The following is a 23,520-nucleotide window of genomic DNA, read 5'->3' on the forward strand; positions in this document are numbered from 1 at the left end:
AAAAATAGCTTATAGACTACCTAAATTGGGGCTACCTCAAAGGCAAAAGCTGAAACCTAAAATTTCTCCCAAATGGGCACCCAAAATTCCACCAAGGTTTAAGATATCAAAATGTATTAGGAAGATATGTTTGCCTACATGTCTCTATCTATCTCTCTATCTGGTTCATTTGTAAGAAAAAGAGTTTGAGAGTGAACCAAGCAATAGATGGATGCTGACATGGCATAAGGAGAGTGTTGGGAAGGGGGTAAATATAGATATTGTTTGGTTTGGGAAACCAAATCTTACTAAGCTAGAATGAGCCCAATTTTTTGAGTGGAGGAGAAAATAGAGCAATTCAGATCTCCTACCCACGCTTACCCACATGACACAATAATAGTACATTGGAAACATCTCCACATTAATGGTAACATGCAAATTGGGGAGATGCTCTAATTAAATGTATAATTGTATTGAGGCTGGGTAGGTGTGGGAAGAAGAATTGTATTGACTATTGAGATAGAGGGTAGTTGGAAACAATTTAGGAGTGTCTATGCATAAGGAGTATAAATGGGTGGGAATCAAGGAATGAAAGGGAAAATAACAAGGTTTTAAAAAGCTAAAGGCATTGTTGAGGTGTAATGGCCCAAAAAGATGAGGCATAAGCCTCAAGGTTTAAGAAAAAAAATTAATTATAAGTTTGTAAGTTGATGAAAATAACTTATAATATACTAAATTAGCACTTGATTAGCTAACACATATCTATAAACTAAAAGTTTATAAGTAATAAGTTTTGACATTTAAGCATTAAATAAAATAAAGATTAATCAACTAACAATTATAAACATTTTATATTTTATGTAAAAAATTAATTTAGAAGAAGAAATCAATTAGGATAAGAAATGAGAAAAATAACACACTTGGGACATTACATTTAGAATAAGAAGAAAAATCTCACTTGATTTATTCAAAAGAAACTATTATTGAACTATCTTAAAACATTAAGAAAAACTAATAGAATTTGATTTGTCTTACTAATTTTTCATTTTTACTTTTTATTTGGTCCATAATTATTGAAGTATTTTTTATAAGTTTTAAATTATAAAAATACATTTTTTGCATTAAATCAATAATTAATCATTGATATTTGAGGTTTACGCCTCATACCTTGATGCTTGAGGTTTACACCTCATTGAGAGAAAGGCTTAAAGGTTTATTCGAACAAAGGCTTAAAAATTTACACCTCATTCGAACAAAGGCTTAAACCTTGAGTCTAATCTGTGTACCTCAAGGCGTAAGCCTGGACAATAGATTGCCAAAGTAGTAAGTTATCGATGTAAGAAATAATATTTTGAAAAACAAGAAGATTCTTGATTGGGTAAAGGGAAAAAGGAGAATGTAAGGTGGCATGTTTTCTTTTAATAATAATAATAGATTTTTATGGACTTTGGGCCGGTATGAGAAAGGTTGGTAAGAACCTCTTATATGTTGCGGTTGGACTCATCAGGGTTGGCTCGCGAGTTTGCCTATCAAAAAATGTCAAGATGGAGGTTGGACTCATCACTCATCAGGTTGGACACATCATCTAACGTCACGTCACCTAACAAAATTAAATTAAATCCCTAGTCGTTAGGTTTTGGGGTATACACTTCACATCTTCCCCCCACCCCACAGAATGGCCCCCAAAACGATTCACATGCACAGAATGCGCGAGCATTAAGAACATGATGTTCTCAATATACGATCGGGATGTGGTGGAACGTTTTCGAACGGCAAATTTGAACTCAATACAGTGACAACAGCGCCGAAAAAGACAAACGTAATTTTCGTCTTCACTTTTCATTGACTTTGATCTGCCCGTGGGATGGATAAAATCAAACCAACTGTTTTTCATCAAATGGCAGATGGAGGTAAGGTATTCATGGGGCCCTGGGCCATGGCACATGGACAAGAGAAAGGTATACACAATCATAATCAAAATGTATGCTGCCCAAAAAACATGATTTGTTTGACGAATCAAAATACATGTGAATTTGATACTATATGATTGGTGACAAAATTTTATGGTATCATATAACAGTTGTAGTTCTAAAAATTTCCTGCCCTTCCATGTGTGTCACGTGTGACAATTGAAAGCCCAGCGATTCAGCGAACAAACAAAAGCAATATTGTCGTTTGTCGACTGATATCCGAAAGATTCGATACCAGAAGAGTTTGAATGTCATTTTTCACAAAGATAAGGGTAATATTGTCATTTAAGTTGTAGGATCTTAAATGTCATTTTTCACAAAGGGGAGGACCATGTGATAATTTAGTAACGATCAGGTGTCAGTAAGGGCACTGCGCATTCTGGGTTTCTTGTTGCCGGGAGTAGAAGATAAAGTGATCAGTGTGAATGGACTGATAAGTCTAATAGTGGAATGAGAGACTGGATAACCGATAACCAGAAGAGAAACCCCAAAAGAAGCGACCAATTCCTTCGATTCCTTCCTTATTATCCCTCCGTGGAAAAAGAGAATCTCATATTCCTTCTGCACAATTAGGGAAATAAACCCCTAAAACCTTGTCCTGCCTGCAATTCTGTAATTGAGCTTCTTTTGGTTTTAAGTTTTTTATAATTATTCTATCTCCTTCCTTGTGCGCATCTGGAGATCGTTTCGTATTTTGCCTATCTAGAACGAAGGAGAGCTTTCTTGAGCGAAGATGGCATCTCTGACAATTCCTTCGTCCCCGAATTCCTTTCAGCTTCGATTTGGTTCTAGATGCGGGAAATCCCGTGCGTTATTTGTGCGGACGCATTCCCGTACTGTATATCGTCCAATTCGTTCATCTGCCGACACTGGTAATGTGGCGGACAGAGATGGAAAAGAGCGGAGTCTTCCCAACAATTCGTGGATGAATTCAAACTCTTCGGCTGAAACGTTTTCCGGATGGCTTGGTTCAGATTCTAGTAGCGAGCAGGGGAAGCGTGGGTTTGGAGGTAAGATAACATCTGGTGGTTGCAATATCAATTTTTCAGTAAATAGACGAAATAAATGGGGCAAAGGAAATAAAGAAAGCAGACTGGATTCCTTTTTTCCCTTTTTGGTAAAAAAACTGGATATATAAATATAGCATCCCCCTAATTCTTGGTGATTCTAGGTTATAGCAGCCAATATGGTAGATGTTGAAGCTTTTATATCTTACTCCATGGAACCTTTCGTTATAATATTGGGCAATGAGAATCTTACAATCTATCTTAACTTTTTTCTTCTGAATGATGATTTGAAAATTTGATATTTTGTTTCTGAAAAATCCTTGTATTTCCTTTTTTTTCCCTTCTTTCCTGGTATTCAATTATAACGCGAGGAATGAATCTTTCCCCAGACAACTTGCCAATTCCATTGATTAATCAAACTATAGAAGGCAAACGGGAAATTTCAGCAAGTTATTGCAATTTCATATGCTCATTCTACTAAATAATGGATGAGTTGGTAAATTACCAACACTCCTTTCCTGCACAGCGTACACGTGTAAAGAGATACAACCTCACTTCTATTTTCAAAGCAAGCAGAAAGTAATTAAAAGCTCATAAGGGCCACCGTCTAACAAAAGCTTAACTCCTTAATTGGACACTTAAAAAGGTCATTACCCAATGTTGGTCCCAGCTACCTGGGGTCTTGGGAGGGGTTGATTGGAGCAGGGCTTGAATATAAAGCAATAATATGCCCTTCTGCACTGTTGAATTTCAAGTGGCCCTGCAGGGAGTACAGCTTGCTAGAGAGATGAATGTGGACATATTGATAATAGGAGGAGACTCTAAGCTGGTAGTTGGCTGGATAAAAAACCAAGACACTGTTATTTGGATCTACAGGGAAGCTGTTAAAAGATTTAAATGGCCAATGTCCAATATGACTGTAAGGATTCAGTGTCAAAGCTAAAGGAGGTCAGCTAATGGAATAGCTGACTTCTTAGCTAAGCAAGGGGTGTATAGGCAGCATTTGTTCTGGGCTCAGTTATAATCTGATTATGTTCAGGCTGCATCTTGCACCTTTTCTAGGGAAGACTCTTTGTATTATCCTTTGATTTGATCTTAGTAGATTTTTCTTCATCTATCGAAAAAAAAAAGATTGGATACCAAACTAACCTTTGGCATTTTTTAGCACAAAGTGGCTGCTGTCAGACTGGAATCTGCATTCTCAAACTAGTCAGTCCGAGATTTCACCATTACACCAAGCTATGGTCCATTTAATTTGATCAACTAGTACCCATATATTCTTAGTTGGACTTGGCGATGTGAAGGACAAACCTAATTAAGACCAAACTCTAAAGTCCTAAAAGAGAGTTCATAGAAAATTCTCCTTTCATTAGATTTTTCTTACTAAAAAGTCTAATGCAAGGAAGGCATAATTCTTAGCCAATTGGAATTAGCGTAGCCAGTATTTCTAAATGAAGCACACAACACTTCCTGGTCTATTTTCTCTATGGGAAATGAGGATTTCCAAATGGAGCAACAATTGGAGATGAAAATATGAATATCTTGGTTAAGATGGAAAAAAGAAATTGCTTATCTTGACCATGCAAATTTATCATCAATAGTTGCCAGTTCTAATTGCTAAATATATCTTTTAGACCAATTGCTTTGAAGTACTATTAGAATTGAACTTATCAATACCAATGATCAAAGTATCGGTATCGGGTATCGTATCGGATAACTCGGATACGGATACGCTTTGGAAACGCATGGATACGAACGAAAGATATAGAAACGCTTGGATACACTAGTGAAATGCATACAAATCACATAAATACATTCATCATACTAAACCAAAAGCTGAATTATCTATGAATAAGATATAAACACATGAGAAATGCATACTTCAATAGGTTATATGAAGAGAAATATTACAATAAACAATACCGGAACTCTAGAACATTCAAACATTGTACAATGATTATCACTCTTTCAATTTTATAATTATAATTTTCAATTTTTGGAAACATTTATTAATTTAGTATTTTATTTAAATAACAACCACTTTTTAAATAATAAATATGCTTTCATTTTTAACATTTAATGTTTTTATTTTACACATAATTGTAAAATAAAACAAATAAATCATTTAAGGTAGATAAAATAAATTATATTTAATTTTCAGTTTTTATTAATTTTTTTGGGAAAATTAAATCTTAAATTATTCATTTCAGTTTTTATAATTATAATTTTCTGTTTTCCATTAATTTTGTTGGGAAAATTTATTTATTTAGTATTTTTATATAATGACTCTATTTTTTCAAATAATAACTATGTTTTCATTTTTAACATATAATTATGTGTAAAATAAAATATATAAATCATCTAAGGTAGATGAAATATATTATTTTTATAATTTTTAGTTTTTATTAAAATTTTTGGGAAAATTAAATCTTAAATTATTTATTTTAGTTTTCATAATACAATTTTTTAACTTGTATTAAAGATGAAAAACAATCCAAAAGTACTCAATGTACAATTTTGTCAAACTAGACATGGATACACCTCCATACCGATGTGTATCAGACTGTATCCACCGATACGATGCTATACGGCCTGATACGGAGGCATATCATACCGATACGCACGACTCGTAGAATATGTATCTAGTCATAGTGTATCCTGTATCCATGATCATGGATATGGATACGGATACGATACGCTCCGTATTGGGAGCATCGTATCGATACCTTAATCCCTGATCAATACATTGGGCATGAGGAATCCAAACGACTTGCTTAGAATGATTCATGATTATACAAATACAATGTCAAAGCTCATTCTAAGTATCTTAATATGCCCTTTAGATCGGTTGCTTTGAAGTGCTTGGAGGAGAAACCAAAAGAAATTAAATCTACCATATTTATTAGGTATACGTTTGGTTGAGGCATATCTAATGCTAAAGATTTTAACAGCTCCTTCCCATATTGTCCCAAGGAAGTGCTCAGCCAAAAATTTGCCTTTTTTGCTAAGAGCCCCTTGCTTAAATGTAAGATAGACTGTACAAATTTCAGAGGAAATAATCTAGGATAGTAAGAAAAAGGTGCTAAGAAGTGGAACTAAACTTAACATGCAATTTCTTAGTGAATGGAAGCATGCTCTTATTTTTCCCTTTCTGTTTTATTTGCACATTGCATGCATGCCTAGCAGCTTGTGACCATACCAAAGGACTTGAGAATAAACTCAAAGTTCTGGATTTGAACTTCATTTCATTCAGATGGTAATCATATATTTGCATTATGCAAAACAAGGACACTAAGGTTATGGATATACTCTACTTCAAATAAGGGAGGTTTGGAGAAGATATGAGTTACATTGTCATGGATCCTTTATCTCTCTCTCTCTCTCTCTCTCTCCACACACACACACACACACTACATGTATATTTTTTATTGCAGTTTTTTTTTTTTTTTTTTCCTTCATCTAAAATGCAACTTGCATATCCTTCTTGCCCTATCTGCAGAGTTGATGTTGCTGATCTTAGTCAAAAACCAAAGTGTTGATGTTAAGAGATTTTATTTACTTTCTTGTTTGATAATCTTATTCTATATATTTTGGAGGCTCTATTTATTAATTTAAAAAATTGCATGATGTATGTATTTGATAGTATATGAAGAAAAAAGTAGCTGACGTTTAAGTTACTTTTTGTTAGGATTGCAACAAGGTATGAACTGATACACCCTTCAACAAGGTCTATATCTTGATTAGAAAGAAAGAAAATCCATTATTACCCTTCTTTGTCAAATAGGATTGCTGATAGTCTGATACATCCTTACATGATCCATCAATACTCCTCTTTCTTTAGAATGGATTTAATGATTGTATTTATTTTCTAGTTGTATATGTTAACAAGTAGTTTCTGTTTATCATTCCTTCCATCTTTCCTACTCACACAAAAAAGAGATCTTCATCATTTCTAGTTCAATATCTATCAATTAAGCCTAAGTAAGATATAAATTAATTATATCCAAGGACCTAAGGAAATTTTGTAGTTTATGCATTAATGCAATTAAAAACATAAAGTCTCTGTTTGGGAGGAGTGCAAATGCTGGTTCCGTGCATATATGCACTCTGGTTCAGTGTTGCTGGTGTTTGGTAAGAATGAATTCATGTTACTGAATGCGACAGCTTTCACAAATTTCAACGCGTGTTTGCATCCAAAAAAATGGATGCAAACTTTGTACTCAAAGTTGGTCAATAAAAAAAAGGGCAGATTCCAATCCAGGAATCCGTGTCTGCACCCATTACAACTAAAAATCATTTGGCAAGAAAATAAATTTATCAATGCAAAACTAAACAAACTTTGTATTTGCATGGACCAGAATGCACTCTACATATTTGTATTTGCACTCTTCCCAAACGGAGCCTAAAGTGCAAAGTTTCCTCTTTCCTATAAATATGAAAACGCTCAATATCTTTACAACTTCTCATTAGTCATTGTACAGGACCTTATACTTTAGATACTAATGCAACTACTTTAGTTTGCCTTTCAAAAAAATAATAATAAAAAGAAGAAGAAAACACTCGGTATCTTTTATTTGTCCATGCTTTGATGCCTTTGGAGCAAGATTGTTGGTCGACTAATGACACTTGTGTAGTAGCTTACTTTCAGGGATTGTTGGAGCAGGAGTGGCAGGAATTGTTCTTGCAGCAGGAGTCACCTTTGCATCTCTATCTCTAAGCAGGAGGAATACTTCTGGTATGAAACTATTTTATGTCACATAGGTATATCTATGATCATTGGCTTTAAAAACTATATTACATGGACTTTTCTAGATGAATGAAGCGTCTGCATCTAATTCTGGCACTCCATGGAATCTTAATAAGCACCATAGTTTTCAAGGCTAGACGACGGGGGGCGCCTTGTTGCCTAGTCGCCTAGGAGGGCACTTAGGCGATGGACTTTTTTAAGTAAAAACCTCATATCCTAGGGTAGTTCCCTAGGTTCCATAACCATCTTTCCTTAATAAATATCCATGATTTTCATAAGAAAATTATAAACTTCATGTTTAAGTCTAGAAAATCAACATATTTATGAAAAGAAAAAGAAGAAAGAAAAGAAAATTCAAAAAATATAGGGCTGAACCCCTATTTTTGTTATAGGAAAAGAAAAAGAAAAGGTGGAATAAGAAATGTGTTGATTAGACAAAATTTTAAGTTCTTCCCTTACTTATTGGTTCAGATTTTGGAAGTCTTTGAGGGTTCAATACAGCAGTTAGCAATGTTTGTGTTGATTAAACCCCAACAAATAAGAAAATAATAAAAATAAATTAGTTTATAAACACAAAAAATGAATGTTTTTGTTTAGTAATGTCTATTTTGAAGTCTTCCCTCCAAGGGCGCCTTGTTGCCTAGGTGCCCGCCCAGGCGTCGCCTTGACAACTATGATAAGCACTTTAACATATTGCTGCCCTGTCCCTGCCCCCTTTTGCTTGCTTGTTCCATCTAAATGAACATTTAGCATATGTTGTGAATTATAGCTTCTCCATTTGCTTCTAAAATGTAAATGGACAACCATACATTTGGAAATCCATTTTTTTTTTCCTATCAAACATTCCTTGGGTAAAATAAAAGGAGATGCTTATATGTTCCATAAGTGTTTATATAGCATTTCTTGGTTCAAGGCATTCCCTTCAAGTCACTTTTTGTGACTGTTAGCTATAATTGCTTGGTATGGTTTTATGGTTTACAAATGTTAATTACCCACAAAATATTTTTTATCTTAGTTTTGTGTGAATCTTCATTAGCGTTCATGTTCTTCCTGAAAACTGTTTACTTATATGTCTGAATACTTCACTATTCACAGCAATAAAACAACAGATGGAGCCCTTGAAAGTGGAGCAGCAAGAGCAACTGGCTTCTAGTGATCAGAATGAGAAAGTTGAACTGGGAAAAAATGCAGAGAACACCATGGTTCCAGATGAAGAAATCCAACAGAAAGATTGCAATCCAGAAAGAGAGACAGGTATAAATAAGGATTCTTCTTCATCTTCAGAAATTATTGAAGCCACTGCTGAAAGCAAACCTGACAATAATATTAGTATGGGGGCGACATTAATGGAAAATGCTGAATCTGCTTCCAGTGGTATTGATGCCATTAATGATGCTTCCAGTCAAGATTTGCAATTTAGTCCAGGTTTTGATGATGTTTCAGTACCCACCATCCCTGTTCCAAGCTCAGATAAAGTGTCTAGATCTGGTGTGGTTGATGATGGTTCTTCTGATGCTCCTAACTTCAAAGGGACAGGAGATGACCCAGCTGCTGATCCAACCGAGTCAAATATAGAACTTCAAGTGCAAACAGTTGCTGCCAACCTTGTTAATCCATCTGTGTCGTGTATTGATGCAACAAATGTTAATTCCAACCAGGATGGAATCTCCTCAAGTGAAATAGAAAATTCCGAGGTTCCTTTTGATTTTTCTGGTTCAACTAACCAGATTCCCATTGAATCCTTAGCTTTGGATAATTCGGTTAATTCAGAATCATATGTGATCTTAGATCCCCAGCCTGAGTCCAAAAATGTCATAGAGTCTGCAAACCTTCTTACAAATGAGGAAAATCTCAACCCCAGCAAAATGCTGGAGGCCAGTAGTGAATTCATTAGTTCACCTATAGAAGTTTGTCTAAATGAAAACAGATCATCTGGATCAACAGTCCCCTCAGTTTCTTCTGATCAATATGCAAGTGAACCTGATACAAATGGAAGCAGAACATTATATGAGTCACCAATTCCTGGGAGATCCTTCTCCTCTGCTGGGATACCTGCTCCATCTTTAGTTTCTGCAGCTCTACAGGTCCCTCCTGGAAAGGTTTTAATTCCTGCAGTTGTTGATCAAGTTCAGGGACAAGCACTGGCAGCATTGCAAGTTTTGAAGGTATTGTTATGCTCTCAGCAATGACCAATTTATTTGAGTTTCTGCTGATTTGGTTGTGTTTAATATGTTCAAATTCTCAGTTATCTTTCTCAAAATCTTCATATGGCGGGCCTTTCTTTCTCCTTAACAGCTGGAAAAATGAAAATAGAACATGGGGGCAGGAGACAAGAAGGTAGGTAGGTAAATTAAAATGGTCCATTGACTCGTTAAAAAACAATTATTCCCAGACAGCCAAACTGGTGAATTATTCCTAACCTTTAATGGGTCATGTTTTAGACAAAGTAACTCAACCATTCAAAAGATTCTTAAAAATATATTATAATATGTTAATAAAAGGTTTAAAAAAATGAGGGATTTAAGTGAGAGTGGGTGTGGTATGAGAGAGCAACTCAAGAGACAAGGAAGGTGGAGGGGATTGAGAGGACTCGTAGGGAAGAAATTGAGAGGGAAGAGAAATTAGGTTAGCCCCTCTTTCCCTTCTCCAACCATCCCCCTCTCTCTCTTATATTAAACATATAAGTAAACATATGACCTAATATTCCAATCTGAAGGTACTTATAAAAAAATTCCAATCTGAAGGTTTAGATTTTATTTACTTATAATGGTCTGACCTGTTCAACTTGGATGGTTGAACCTGTGACGTGTCATCTGGAAAGAAAACTGGGTCCAGCTCCAGTTCAGTTTTTAAAACATTAAGAGAGAGGGGGAGGTTGTCTTGCTTTTATTTTTATTTTTCAAGAACTTTGTTTCATTTGACTCAAAACAATTCTTTCTTCCTTGTAACATTGTCTCTCTAACATGGCCATTTGTTTTTGCATGGTGTTACTGTACCTTCTCAGGATCTCATTGTCCATTCTCATGTAAAGGATTTTTTTTTCAAATATTTCTTTAATTAGTATTTGTTTTGTTAAAGCACTGCTCCCATCCCCATTAAAAAAATACATGCATGGTGGTGCAAAGGATTTAGGAAACCGTATACACTTTCTGACATCTTCTTTTCAGTGTTTATTGACACCATTATGTTGTCCAATAAAATATGTAAGACACTTTACTATGGAAGGAATGTTAGAATTAAGGAACTGTTATTTATTCATATAAGAATTATGTCAAAAGCATGAGAGAATTTAAATTCAGGAAGGCTAGATGAGCAAAAGTAGCAAAGTGAACAAATAATATATTAAATTTTTTTAAGAAGCAAAAGCATAAGTATAAAGAGTGTAAAGGTTATTCCATGATGTGTGCGATAGAAGGAAAATTTAACCAGTGAAAATATTTGGTTTTCTTTATCCTTTTTGGTATATCCCTGAACTTTTATTTTTATAAGCGGTAGATTCCTGAATTTAGATACTTCGAAACTGGGTGATGAGATAATTCTTTCTTCTTCGGAGAATTTCAACTTATTAGGCATCATTGTAAGTAAAAAGACAAATATCATTCAACAAAATGATCAACCAAATAATAGAATGCACAGCTCTTTGTTTTTATATCTTGTGAGGAAGTAGCCACAGGGATTTGGTTAGTATGAGATGTAAATCCTACCTGTAATAATATGAAGAAAAGTAGAAAAGAAGAGGAAGATTGAAGAAGATGGAAGAAAGGAAGAGAGTCTGTCGAACCTCTCTCCAGTCCCCCCCCTCTATTGTATTTTATTCTTTGATTGTAAAAGGAATACAATTACATGAATACCCTTAGTAGGGCAGCCAGCACTAAAAACAATAATAAAAGAAATAAAACAGGCTCATAATTAAGGCCCGCTAATCACAGAAATAAGTAAACAATAAGAAACTATGACCCATTTGACCCATCATCTCTACAGTATGCATTAGGTAAAGTAGGTACTAAAGTTTACTCCACCTTTATATGTGTCACAAATTTGAATAGTAAATTATCAACCAAAGCTGTTCACATGCACCCTATCTGAGGATTCATGTAGACAACTGAACTTGTAAAGCCTAAGGCCCATTCAGACAGAACTCTAGCAATAACCAAGACTTAATATCATCTTTCCATCCTTCCAGGTCATTGAGTCCGATGTTCAACCTGGTGATCTATGTACACGTCGTGAATATGCTCGTTGGTTGGTCTCAGCAAGCTGTGCTCTTTCAAGGTATACATCTACCTCATTCCTTTAACTTGTTGATAGATTAGGTTGGCCATACTTAACAACAGTTTTGGGTTTGGTTCGTTTGGAGCAAATTGTAAAATGTGCTAAGCAGTTCAAAACATTGTATGGCCCTTTGATCATCAACTCCTTTCAACACTCTGTAGGAACACAGTTTCAAAAGTATATCCTGCTATGTACATAGAGAATGTCACTGAACTTGCATTTGATGATATTACACCTGAGGATCCTGATTTTGCATTAATTCAAGGTGAGAAAATGGGATATTACACTTAAGGTTTTGCTGTCACTTTAATATTTTTGGGGTTGCATCATGCTTTCTGAACCCATTACATATCGCAGGCTTGGCGGAAGCTGGGCTTATATCAAGCAAGCTTTCAAGACAAGACATGTTTTCTTCTCCAAATGAAGAACAGAAACCATTTTTGTTCTCCCCTGAGAGGTGATTACTCAGGCACTATCATCTAACAATCAAGTTAATTAGATATTATTTTTCCTTTCTGGTTGCACCTTCATTAGATTATCTTTCCTTTTTGATTGCACCTTTTGCTTATTAGAGAACATCTTTAGTTTTTACTTTTTAGTTCTTATGATGGAAAAAAGGATGGACAACAATTTCTTTTGCTTTCTAAATTTTCCATGTAAAACAATTAGTTTCTGATACCAAAAAAAAATCATTTTATCACACTTTTTCAAAGATTTTGTTGACAATTTTGGTATATCATGTAGTTTTTTTTATTCCTTTTTGTTTTTCATTTTCCTGAAACAAGCTCCGATCTTTGTATGTCGTTTGCCTTTTGTTTAGGCATTTTCTCCTTTTTATTTTGAATTTACGTTTGTTGATCAACTTTTGTACTGCAGTCCCCTGTCACGTCAGGATCTTGTGAGTTGGAAGATGGCCCTAGAAAAAAGGCTGCTACCTGAAGTTGATAGAAAGGTTTTTAAGCTTGTAGATTATCTTCTTTTTTGACCACTAATTGTGGCAAAAAGAATTTAATAGATTCTTATTTATTAAATGTGCATTCTCACTGCCAGGTTCTGTATCAACAGTCTGGATTTATTGACATTGATAAGATAAATCCAGATGCATGGCCTGCAATTCTAGCCGACTTGGCCAATGGAGAACAGGGAATCATAACACTTGCCTTAGGTATGCTGCTATTTTCTTTGTAATTGCCTTAGTTGAAGTAAGTTTTATCTTCAATTTGATAGTTGTTCATATTCTGTGCTTTTGTGGTAGGTTATACAAGACTGTTTCAGCCAGACAAACCAGTCACAAAAGCCCAAGCTGCTATTGCTCTTGCAACTGGTGATGCTGCTGATATTGTTAGTGAGGAGCTTGCACGTATTGAAGCAGAGTCAATGGCTGAAACTGCTGTTGCTGCTCACAATGCTTTAGTAGCTCAGGTTGAAAAGGATGTCAATGCAAACTTTGAAAAGGAGCTTGCCATGGAAAGGGAAAAGATAGATGCTGTTGAGAAACTGGCTGAAGAGGCAAGGTTGGAGCTGGAAAGATTAAGAGCTGAAAGAGAGCAAGAAAATGATGCCCTGGTGAAGGGACGGGCTGCTATTGAATCAGAAATGGAAGTGCTTTCAAGGTTGAGGCATGAAGTGGAGGAGCAATTGCAGAGCCTTATGAGTAACCAGTTGGAGATATCATTTGAAAGGGAAAGGATTAACAAACTCAGAAAAGAAACAGAAAGCGAAAACCAGGCCATTGCCCGTCTGCAATACGAGCTGGAAGTTGAGAGGAAAGCTTTGTCCATGGCCAGGTAAGGAAGCAGTTTTTATTTGCTTTTCTTCCCGCAACATCCAGATATATAAAATTGTTAGTGTCAAGTATGTAGGGGTATTTCTGTCTTTATGCTTATGTTGAAGTTGCTGATGTGTAAGATTATGTTAGAACTAGTGTCCCTTACTTAAGTAGGGGCACATGTGTCTTTTCCACTATGTTAGTAATATAAAACACATCTGGCCGAATGGGAGAGGTAATCTTTTCTCTCATTTGAACCAGAACTCTCTCCCTTTCTTCTCCTTCCTCTCTTTCTTTCTTCTTTCTTCCTCTTTCTTCTTGATTGATATCAGTCTAACAGAACTCAAGGGCAGGCCGAATCATAATATGGTATCAGAGCCAAACTAAGCAAATCGGATCTGCCCAGAATTTTGTTTCTTGCGCACCCAGTCTAGGATTTTCTCTTGGTTTCTTCGCTATCAGTTGGAGATAAGGGAAAGGGCTGAAAAGGAGTGGTCGCCCTCTTCCCTTGGAGGTTTCTATGCTTCCAGTTGTGCTGCTCATGGTTGGTTGCTGTGATTTCTAAGAATCCCTTCCCTAATTGATGAAGAGAAGAGGGCTAATTCGTGTGGTGCAGTGGGTGTCTTGTGTAGTTTGATTTTCAGGTGATTAGGTAAGAGATTTCTGTGCACTTTTTTTTTGTGAATCAAATGATTAGTATGTTTCAGATCGTAAAGTGGTATTTCAGACTGTAGTGTGCTAGGGTTTATGCTGTTTTCAGTGTGATTCGAAGGGGGAGTGGTCCTCATACAGTGTGGTGAGATTTCAGGTAATCGTGGGGTAGAGTTTGTGGTGTGAAGAGTGCAATTTCTATCAATAACAAGTGTTGAAACCAGTGTTATCAGTGTGTAGGGTGGTTTGGTGTGCAGTGTGTCGAATTCAGCAATAACAGAGTTCAGCAATGGGAGACAACAGTGATGGCAAGTCTAATATGATGGTCCCTACTGACTACCTGAATATTCAAATGACCCACTAAACTGAATGGAGAAAATTATGTACCTTGGGCTAAATCTGTAGAAGTTTTTCTCAAGGCAAAGAAGAAGGTGAAACACACATAAGGGAAGAAAAACCCTCCATTGATTCTCATGAGTATGATGATTGGGAACAAGATGATGCACAGATTATCACGTGGTTATGGAACAGTATGGAACCCAAGATTAGTGTAAATTTCATATTTCTTGACACTACCAAAGATCTGTGGAACCATGCTAAGAAGTTGCATTCGGGTCAAGACAATACAAATAGAGTATATCAGTTGTATCAGGAATACTTTAATCTGCAACAGGGTAATCAGAGTCTCGAGGAGTACTATGCTAATATGAGAAACATCTGTAATGAGTTGAATGTTTATCACCCCCTCACTTCTGATGTCAAAATTCAGCAACAACAGAGAGAACAACTTGATGTGACTCGTTTTTTAGTGGAGCTGAAATCTGAGTATGAACCAGTGCGGGCTCAAATACTAGGAGGATCAGCTCTCCCTTTCTTAGAAGAGGTGTTTACTCGACTTAGGAAGATTTCCATTGGATCTACCGAGAACTCTAGTGTTTCCGATAGATCAACCTTTGTAGTATCGAGGGGTCGTGGTGTTAGAGGTGGAGCTCGGGGAGCTCCGCCTGGCCGTAGTGGTAGCAGCGGACCGGTATATGGCCAGAGTGGTGGTGGTGGACCTACATATTACCGTGGTGGTGGTCGTATTGGAGGTAGAGATTCAGGGGGAGCCCGGGGCAAAGGTCGTAATTCGGGTCCGAAGAGGTGCACTCACTGTGGTATAGATGGACATACCATTAGTTATTGCTATGACTTGCATGGTCCACACTAAACTTGGGCCAATCATGCCATGACTAGTGACAGCAGCTTTAGACGAGAGAGTCGTTCAACTAATCAGATGCTTCCTACGTCCATAGTTGTTCCCAGGAAGGAGATGATGAATCCTCCGTGATGAGTATGAGAGGTTTGTCCAAGCCACATCTCAGCAAAACACAACCACTCTTGCACACTTGGGTATTGCTTGTCTAACATCCACACCCAAACCCCAAATTATTGATTCTGGAGCTTCCGATCACATAACTAGAACTCCAAGTGTGTTTTCTTCCCTCTCTCATTGCCCAACATCACAATCTGTTACCCTTGCTAATGGTTCCACATCCTCTATTTGTGGTGTTGGTAATGTTAACATGGACCCTTTACCCTTATCCTCAGTTTTGTATGTCTCTAAATTTCCGTTTAACCTTATGTCAGTTAGTAAGTTGACCAAGTCACTTAATTGCTCTATTACTTTTTACCCCTTTTCGTGTGTTTTTCAGGATCTCAATACGGGGATGAGGATTGGTGGAGGGCATGAAGCTAGTGGATTGTATTATCTTGACGGTGGTGGAAGCACATCAATAGCTCTCCAGTCATCTCTCTCTCCTCTCTAGTGGCACTATTGATTTGGTCATCCTTCGCTGAAAGTTTTAAAGTCTTTGGTTCCTTCGTTGAGTCATCTTTCTGTTTTGGATTGAGTCATGTCAGTTGGGGAAACATCACCGTGCTCCCTTTGGTCCTAGGGTTGATAATCGTATGTCGAGTCTTTTTTCTTTGGTTCATTCAAATGTTTGGGGTCCTTATAAAGTGATGTCATACAATTGATATAAATATTGTCATTTTTGTTGATGATTATTCAAGGATGACGTGGCTCTATTTAAGGAAAGAAATGAGTGAATTGTTTACCATTTCCCAAAAATTTTATGCTGAGATCCGCAACCAATTTGGTGTTCACATTAAAATTTTTCATTCCGATAATGGCTGTGAATATTTCTCTTCATCATTTCAAGAATACTTGGACCAACATGTCATTATACATTAGACTTTTTGTACCTACACCCCACAACAAAATGGAGTGGCTGAGAGAAAGAATCGTCATCTTTTGGAAACAACTCGATCTCTCATGCATCACATGAATGTTCCCAAACCCTTTTGGAGTGATGCGGTGCTTACTTCTTGCATTTTGATTAATTGGATGCCCATGCCTATCCTTGATGGTCATTCTCCATTCACTACTTTGTTTCCTACCTTGTCTCCGTTTCCTCTTTCTCCTTGGAATTTTGGGTGTGTCTGCTTCGTCCATAATCTGGGTCCTAGGAGGGACAAGTTAGATGCACGATCTATTAAGTGCATCTTCCTTGGTTATTCCCAGACTCAGAAAGGGTATAAGTGTTATCATCCTAGCTCTTGACGTTCCTTTGTTTGTGCTTATATTACCTTCTTTGAATCTACTCTGTTTTTCTTGGGGTCTAGTGATGTTTCTTCCTCCTCATCACCTCCTCTTCCTCTTCCAGTCGTGGATTTTGTTCCTCTTATTCCAACTGTGACCAAGCCCTTGCCTCTAGTGCCACCACCTGTTGAACGGCCACCTATCCGTTAAGTGTATACACATCGCCCACATGTACCGGCTCCTCCTCCAACTCCATCAACGTCGACAGATTCGGCAGTTGTCCCTACACCAGCCCCACCCCCAGTATTTGATCTTGATCTTCCTATTGCCTTGTGGAAAGGTAAACGCACTTGTACCCTTCATCCTATTTCTAATTATGTTTCTCTCACTCACTTTTCTGCCTCCCATCGTCAGTTTATATCCTCTGTTGTTGTCCCTAAGGATGTCCAGGAAGCCCTTGCTCTCTAGGATGGCATCGTGCAATGGAAGAACTCTCAACTCTCACTCATAATCATACTTGGGACCTCACCACTCTTCCTCCTGGGAAGCAGGTTGTCGGTTGTAAGTGGGTTTATACTGTTAGGTACTTACCTGATGGTAGTGTAGAGCGGCTGAAAGCTAGACTGGTTGCAAAAGGGTACTCCCAAACCTATGGTATTGACTACACAGAGACCTCCCCGGTTGCTAAGATTGGTTTGGTTCGTGTTATGATCTCACTTGCTGCTATGTATGATTGGCCCTTCTATCAGCTTGATATCAAGAATGCTTTCTTGCATGGTGATTTGCTCGAGGAGGTCTATATGGAGCAACCACCGGGTTTGTTGCTCAGGGAGAGGATGGTAAGGTATGTAGACTAAAGAAGGCCATTTATGGGCTTAAACAGTCTCCTCGAGCATGGTTTGGTAGGTTCAATGAGGTGGCAAAGAAATTTGGTATGAAACAATGCCAAGTTGACCATTCAGTCTTAAGTCATGACTTCAGGCAGGGAAGATCCTATTGGTGGTGTATGTCGATGATATTGTTATTATCGGGAATGATAGAATGGGCATTGATAAGTTAAAGGCTTTTCTGCAGGAACATTTTCAAACAAAGGATCTTGGTAAATTGAAATATTTCTTGGGGATAGAAGTAGCAAGGTCTAAGCATGGTATTAACTTGTGTTAGAGGAAATATGTTCTTGATTTGAAACATGTTTGTTAGGTAATAAACCAGCTGAAACACCTATGGAAACCAACACTAAGCTGAGCAGTGATATGGGTGAAATGTTTGAAGACCCTGGCAGATACTGGCGACTTGTAGGTAAACTGAACTAACTAACCATTACTCGGCCAGATATTTCATTTGCGGTTAGTGTGGTAAGTCAGTTCATGCAGAAACCTCTGGTTCCACATTGGGATGCGGTTCTAAGAATTGTGAGGTATTTAAAGGGGGCTCCTGGTCGTGGTTTGATATACAAAAGTGGTGGAAAACTTAAAATAGAAGGATATACTGATGCTGATTGGGCTTGTTCTGTGTCTGATAGGAGATCTACCACAGGCTATTGCACCTTTTTTGGGGGCAATCTGGTGACATGGAAAAGTAAGAAGCAGACAGTTGTGGCAAGAAGCAGTGTAGAGGCAGAATATACAGCTATGGCACATACTACTTGTGAATTAATGTGGCTAAGGAACCTTTTACAGGAGATGGGATACACTGTTAACACTCCAATGAAGCTCTACTGTGACAATCAGGCTGCAGTTCATATTTCTTCTAATCCGGTGTTTCATGAGAGAACCAAGCACATAGAGGTTGACTGTCACTTTGTGAGAGAGAAAGTGTTGAGTGGAGTAATAGACACTGCTTATGTTAACACAAGGAACCAGTGGGTAGATTTATTTACTAAAGGGTTGAGTCAGGGGAGAGTGGACTACATATGTAACAAGCTGGGATTATATGATATATACTCACTAGCTTGAGGGGGGGTGTTAGTGTCAAGTATGCAGGGGTATTTCTGTCTTTCTGCTTATGTTGAAGTTGCTGATGTGTAAGATTATGTTAGAACTAGTGTCCCTTACTTAAGTAGGGGCAAATGTGTCTTTTCCACTATGTTAGTAATATAAAACACATCTAGCCGAATGGGAGAGGTAATCTTTTCTCTCGTTCGAACCCGAACTTTCTCTCCCTTTCTTCTCTTCTTTTCTTCTCCTTCCTCTCTCTCTTTCTTCTTTCTTCCTCTTTCTTCTTGACTGTTATCAGTCTAACAGAACTCAAGGGCAGGCCGAATCATAATAAAAATAATGATACATAGAGCAAAGATGATTTGGGCTATTAAAATAGTTTCCGGTGTTGTTTAAAGTTGATCAAGAAAAAAAGGACTAAAACTTAGTCCAATTTATGCAAAGTTCATTCTGCAAAAATTATCCATAAAAAAGTTTGTTATGTAAAAATTGCCATTTTGTATTTTGAATATCTGTTCATGTTGATATTGGTATGTATAAGGCAAAGTAATATAAGTTCAATATCAACATTTGTGTGAAATGCATCCATGCATCAATGTTTAGTGGTATATATCTTAGGAACCTTAGCACCCACCTTTTATAGACAGCACAAACCCCTCTATCTGGGATGTCTAATCAGTGTGAGCTAGTTCTTGATGTCAGACTGATCTAGTGATCTAACTATCCTGTCAATATGCCTTTAATGGATTATCATTCAAAACCCTTTAAAAAAACAATATCGGGAGATTGTTCAAGTTGCCTTGTACAATTTTTAGCTATGATCCAAGAGGACTTTGAATTGTTTTGAATTTGATGCATGGGCACTGTAGCAGCTTACCTTAAAATTGTAGGAAAATTCGTTTCATATTTTATTTACTCTCTTTTAAGTTCCAGAAGATACTCCAGGAAAATAGTTGCCTTCATCCATCCAGCAGAAAATCAAGAATGATGTGATAATCATTTTATTTTTGGGTGCAGCATCAGATTATCATATAACGATCATATTTTATTGGAAAATAATTGAAAAGATATGTTTTGTGTGGGGATGGTGCACAAAAGTACTGCAGAGTTGGGTACACCAAACCAGGGCCAAGGGGTGAGATATTAAGGCCTTGTTTGCTTGCAGTGCAATTTCATTTGCACTGGTGCAGAAGCATGGGAGTGCAAATAAGTTTGATGTAAATTCTGGGCTACTTCAGGTTTTGCTTTATTTTGTTTGTTTGCAGTGAGGATGAAGTAAAATAAAACCTGAAGCAAACCAGAATTTTGCACTCTTGTCGTTTGCACTCCTATGCATCTGTACTAGTGCAAATAAATGGAGCGTGTAGTGCAATTGAACTTATAAAGTATTTGTTGTTCAGCCCTTGATTCTATACTGGAGTCCTTGTTGAGAAAGTGTTGTACACTTATAAAATCCTTACCTTGTTAATGATAAAAAATGTTTGGTGGATAGTTCATAAGACCTTGAGTCATTTCTGCTGTTAGTCTCCTTGTAGATCAGTGGCAGTTTCTGATTGACAATACTCAAAATGGACAACATGCAGTCGGTAGTGTCTTTATGGAATGAATGTTGTACCTACCATGCCATAAGGACAGTCATGTGGGGAATTGGAGCTGATTATACATGTTAGTTGCCATGTTGGCTGACAGTTTACTGATTAGGAGAGTGCATCATGGCGGAAACCATGGGAACCATTTGGCCACTATCAGAAATTGGCCTTTACTTTTATGGAGAGAATTTTTTCTATTGACATACAGAATTGATTGTACATCCCCACTGTACGACCTTTTGACACACTCTCTTCAATACAATACTGCACACTTCATAAAAAATGCAGTTTGACATTTCCAATAGGATAGGTTTATACTTATTTTATGTATTTATTTTTGTTTTTTTGTTATTGGCCATCCAGGGCTTGGGCAGAGGATGAAGCTAAAAGAGCAAGAGAGCAAGCAAAAACTCTGGAAGAAGCTAGAGAACGGTGGGAGAGGCAAGGCATAAAAGTTGTTGTTGACAGCGATCTCCAAGATGATGCCTCTGCTGGGGTCACATGGCTCAATGCAGGAAAGCAATCTGTAGTGAGCGGAACTGTCAATCGAGCTGAGGTCTTGGTAGGCAAGCTCAAAGCATTGGCAGGTGAAATTGGAGGGAAATCCAAACTTGTAGTAGAGAAGATAATCGAGAAGATAGTCTCATTGATTTCTGTTTTGAAGGAGTGGAGCACAGATTCTGCCAGGCAAGTCAGAGAACTTCAAAGTGCTGTTGTATCAAAGGCGTCTGAATCAGTACAAGAGTTACAGCAAAGCACTACTCAATTTGGTATTACTCTCAAGGAAGGGACAAGGAGGATAGCAGAGGATTGCAGGGAAGGAGTGGAGAAGCTCACCCAGAGGTTCAAGACATGAAACTATGAAAGCTCTCTTCTATGTTCCCAATTATTTTGTTTGTAGGGGAGCATCGATTATTAAAAAAATAGAAATGAATTTTTCACTTTTTTTTTCCTTTCTTTTTGTTTAATCCTGCGGAACCAGGGATTTTGCATTTAACAATTTCCTGGGTGAAAAGAAAAAATTGCACTTGACGAAATAGATGAAATAAGTGCTGTTCATCATCATAGAGAAGTGAATCACCAATAAATATTATCATAGTTGCCGGATGGCATATTCTCTCTGTGATATTATTTTTCCAGTAATTTTCTTCTCCATTTGCAAGGAAATAAAGAACTGAGAAGTATGGACAGGCCCAATGCAGATTTCTGATTTCTACTTATAAACATTCAAAATGTCAAAAACCCACTCTATGCATTCATCATTGAGCTGGCACCTACCCAAATGTACTTTGAGCTTATAAATTCTGACCCTGGGCGGAATTTCTACTTATAATCCCTTCATTTCCTGTCATGTCATAATCATACGTGCCTTACTGGTGCAAACTAGTCACATGTAGTGCACAGGTTGCAATTACCAAGCTGACGGTAATGTGGAAACTCGAGTGCGGGTACTCAGGGACCGGACCAGACCAGACGGTCGAATCAGAAAAACCGTTTCTCAGGGACCGGTTCTATATTCCTCCAAAACCGTTGATTTTGGTCAGTGAACTGCTGAATCAGGTAATTAACCGTTCAAACGGTTTTGATAACAAGCCGAGCATTTAATTCAAATGGTTGGACCGTTCAACCTGATAACCGGACCCCTGACTGGTTCAATCATCGGGTCAGTTTTAAAAACCATGCCTCCCAATCTCCCATCACCAAGCAGGTAAATGCTATGGCTCAATTTGAAAGATGTATAAATACAAATATGTTATATTTAGAGTACAAAATCTAATATTTTGTATTATTTTGTATGTATTTACATTATACATATTTATATATATTTACTTTTTTCAAATTGAACCTAAGGCCACCCAAACGAATGAATAGGAATGGCAACAGGGTGGGTTTGGGGCAGGGATCATATTCCTCGTCCCCAACCCCGATTATAAAATTAACCCCCATCCCTGTTTCTGATCCCCACTAGGAATAAAATTTGTACTCCATCCCCGATCCCTAATGGGGATGGGTTCCCCGTGGGGATATGAATCCCCGAATTTTTTTTAAATAACAGTATTTATTTGAAAAATAAATAAAAATGTTAAATTATAAAAAAAAATTAAATATATTTTGATATATATATATAATATAAATAATATAATAATATATATTTAATATAAATAATATAATAATATATATAATATAAATAATATATACATTATCGGAGTCAGGGCGGGAACCTCAATCCCTATCCTCGACCCTATCCCCGCCCTGCCAAAACAATCCCCATCCCCGACCTCATCAGATTGGGGAAATTGAGTCTCCGTCGGGGATGGAAAAAATTGCCATGATGACGAACTCACCTGGGAGGGAAGTGCTGTTCGGCAATCTCCATTCATGCATTGGCTGATGGAGTGATGAGCAACAAATCAAAGCAAATCCTTGGGCTGAGTTTGGTTGGAGTGCAATCTTAACTGGGTTCTAAGGCTTTAAGCTTTCGCTTTATTTTGTTTTGCAAAATCCCCAGGGATTTTAAAATCCAATCCAACGCTGCCAGATCTCATAAAATTTAGCATTATCCAAATTCACAGGCCCAAAGCCCATTCATACGATCGTCCTTGGCTCAGATCACATGTTTATAGGCTTTCTGCACCGTCTGGTCTAAGTCGGTCAAAACCCGCCGGTGAAAATAAAAATGTCATCGGTAGGAAGCAGCTCTAGAATTTCAAATTAAATTTACAGTTTATTTAGAATTTTGGGTTCAATTACAGCACAAAGATAATTCCCTTTCTATCCATGTCATGTGTAGTGTCAAACTGTCACTCCGACTGTGAGAAGAGAATTAAGTAGAGAGGCGGTACCACCGCATCTCGAGATGCTCGGAAGATCAAAGCTATGCTACTCTAAAAAATGTGACGAGAGATTTTTTTAGTTCCCTATGATGAGTTTTTTATTCTGAAAGTGGGTTAAATCTTTTATCGTTTCGTTTAAAATATCACGCATTGTCTGCATCGTGGTTGCGAATAAAACTCTG

General features: G+C 37.2%; 1 protein-coding gene across 5 annotated transcripts; it reads left to right on the forward strand.

The window, feature by feature from the left end:
* The first annotated feature begins 2,330 nt into the window (after nt 1–2,330).
* Nucleotides 2,331–21,630, forward strand: LOC104586387 (uncharacterized). Of its 5 annotated transcripts, none has more exons than XM_010243604.3 (11): nt 2,340–2,959; nt 7,605–7,691; nt 8,799–8,957; nt 9,147–9,868; nt 11,887–11,975; nt 12,137–12,240; nt 12,333–12,432; nt 12,852–12,927; nt 13,026–13,140; nt 13,231–13,762; nt 20,868–21,630. In XM_010243604.3, the coding sequence occupies exons 1-11, from the start codon at nt 2,683–2,685 to the stop codon at nt 21,358–21,360; spliced, it is 2,754 nt and encodes a 917-aa protein (XP_010241906.1). In that variant the 5' UTR covers nt 2,340–2,682; the 3' UTR covers nt 21,361–21,630. The 5 variants fall into 5 exon arrangements, with proteins under 5 accessions (XP_010241905.1, XP_010241906.1, XP_010241909.1 ...); XM_010243607.3 differs by having other exon boundaries at nt 9,780–9,868; XM_010243603.3 differs by having other exon boundaries at nt 2,331–2,959; nt 8,799–9,868.
* Nucleotides 21,631–23,520: the final 1,890 nt, after the last annotated feature.

This window comes from Nelumbo nucifera, chromosome 6 (genome assembly GCF_055504915.1).
Source record: "Nelumbo nucifera cultivar China Antique chromosome 6, China Antique-T2T, whole genome shotgun sequence".
Taxonomy (NCBI): domain Eukaryota; kingdom Viridiplantae; phylum Streptophyta; class Magnoliopsida; order Proteales; family Nelumbonaceae; genus Nelumbo; species Nelumbo nucifera.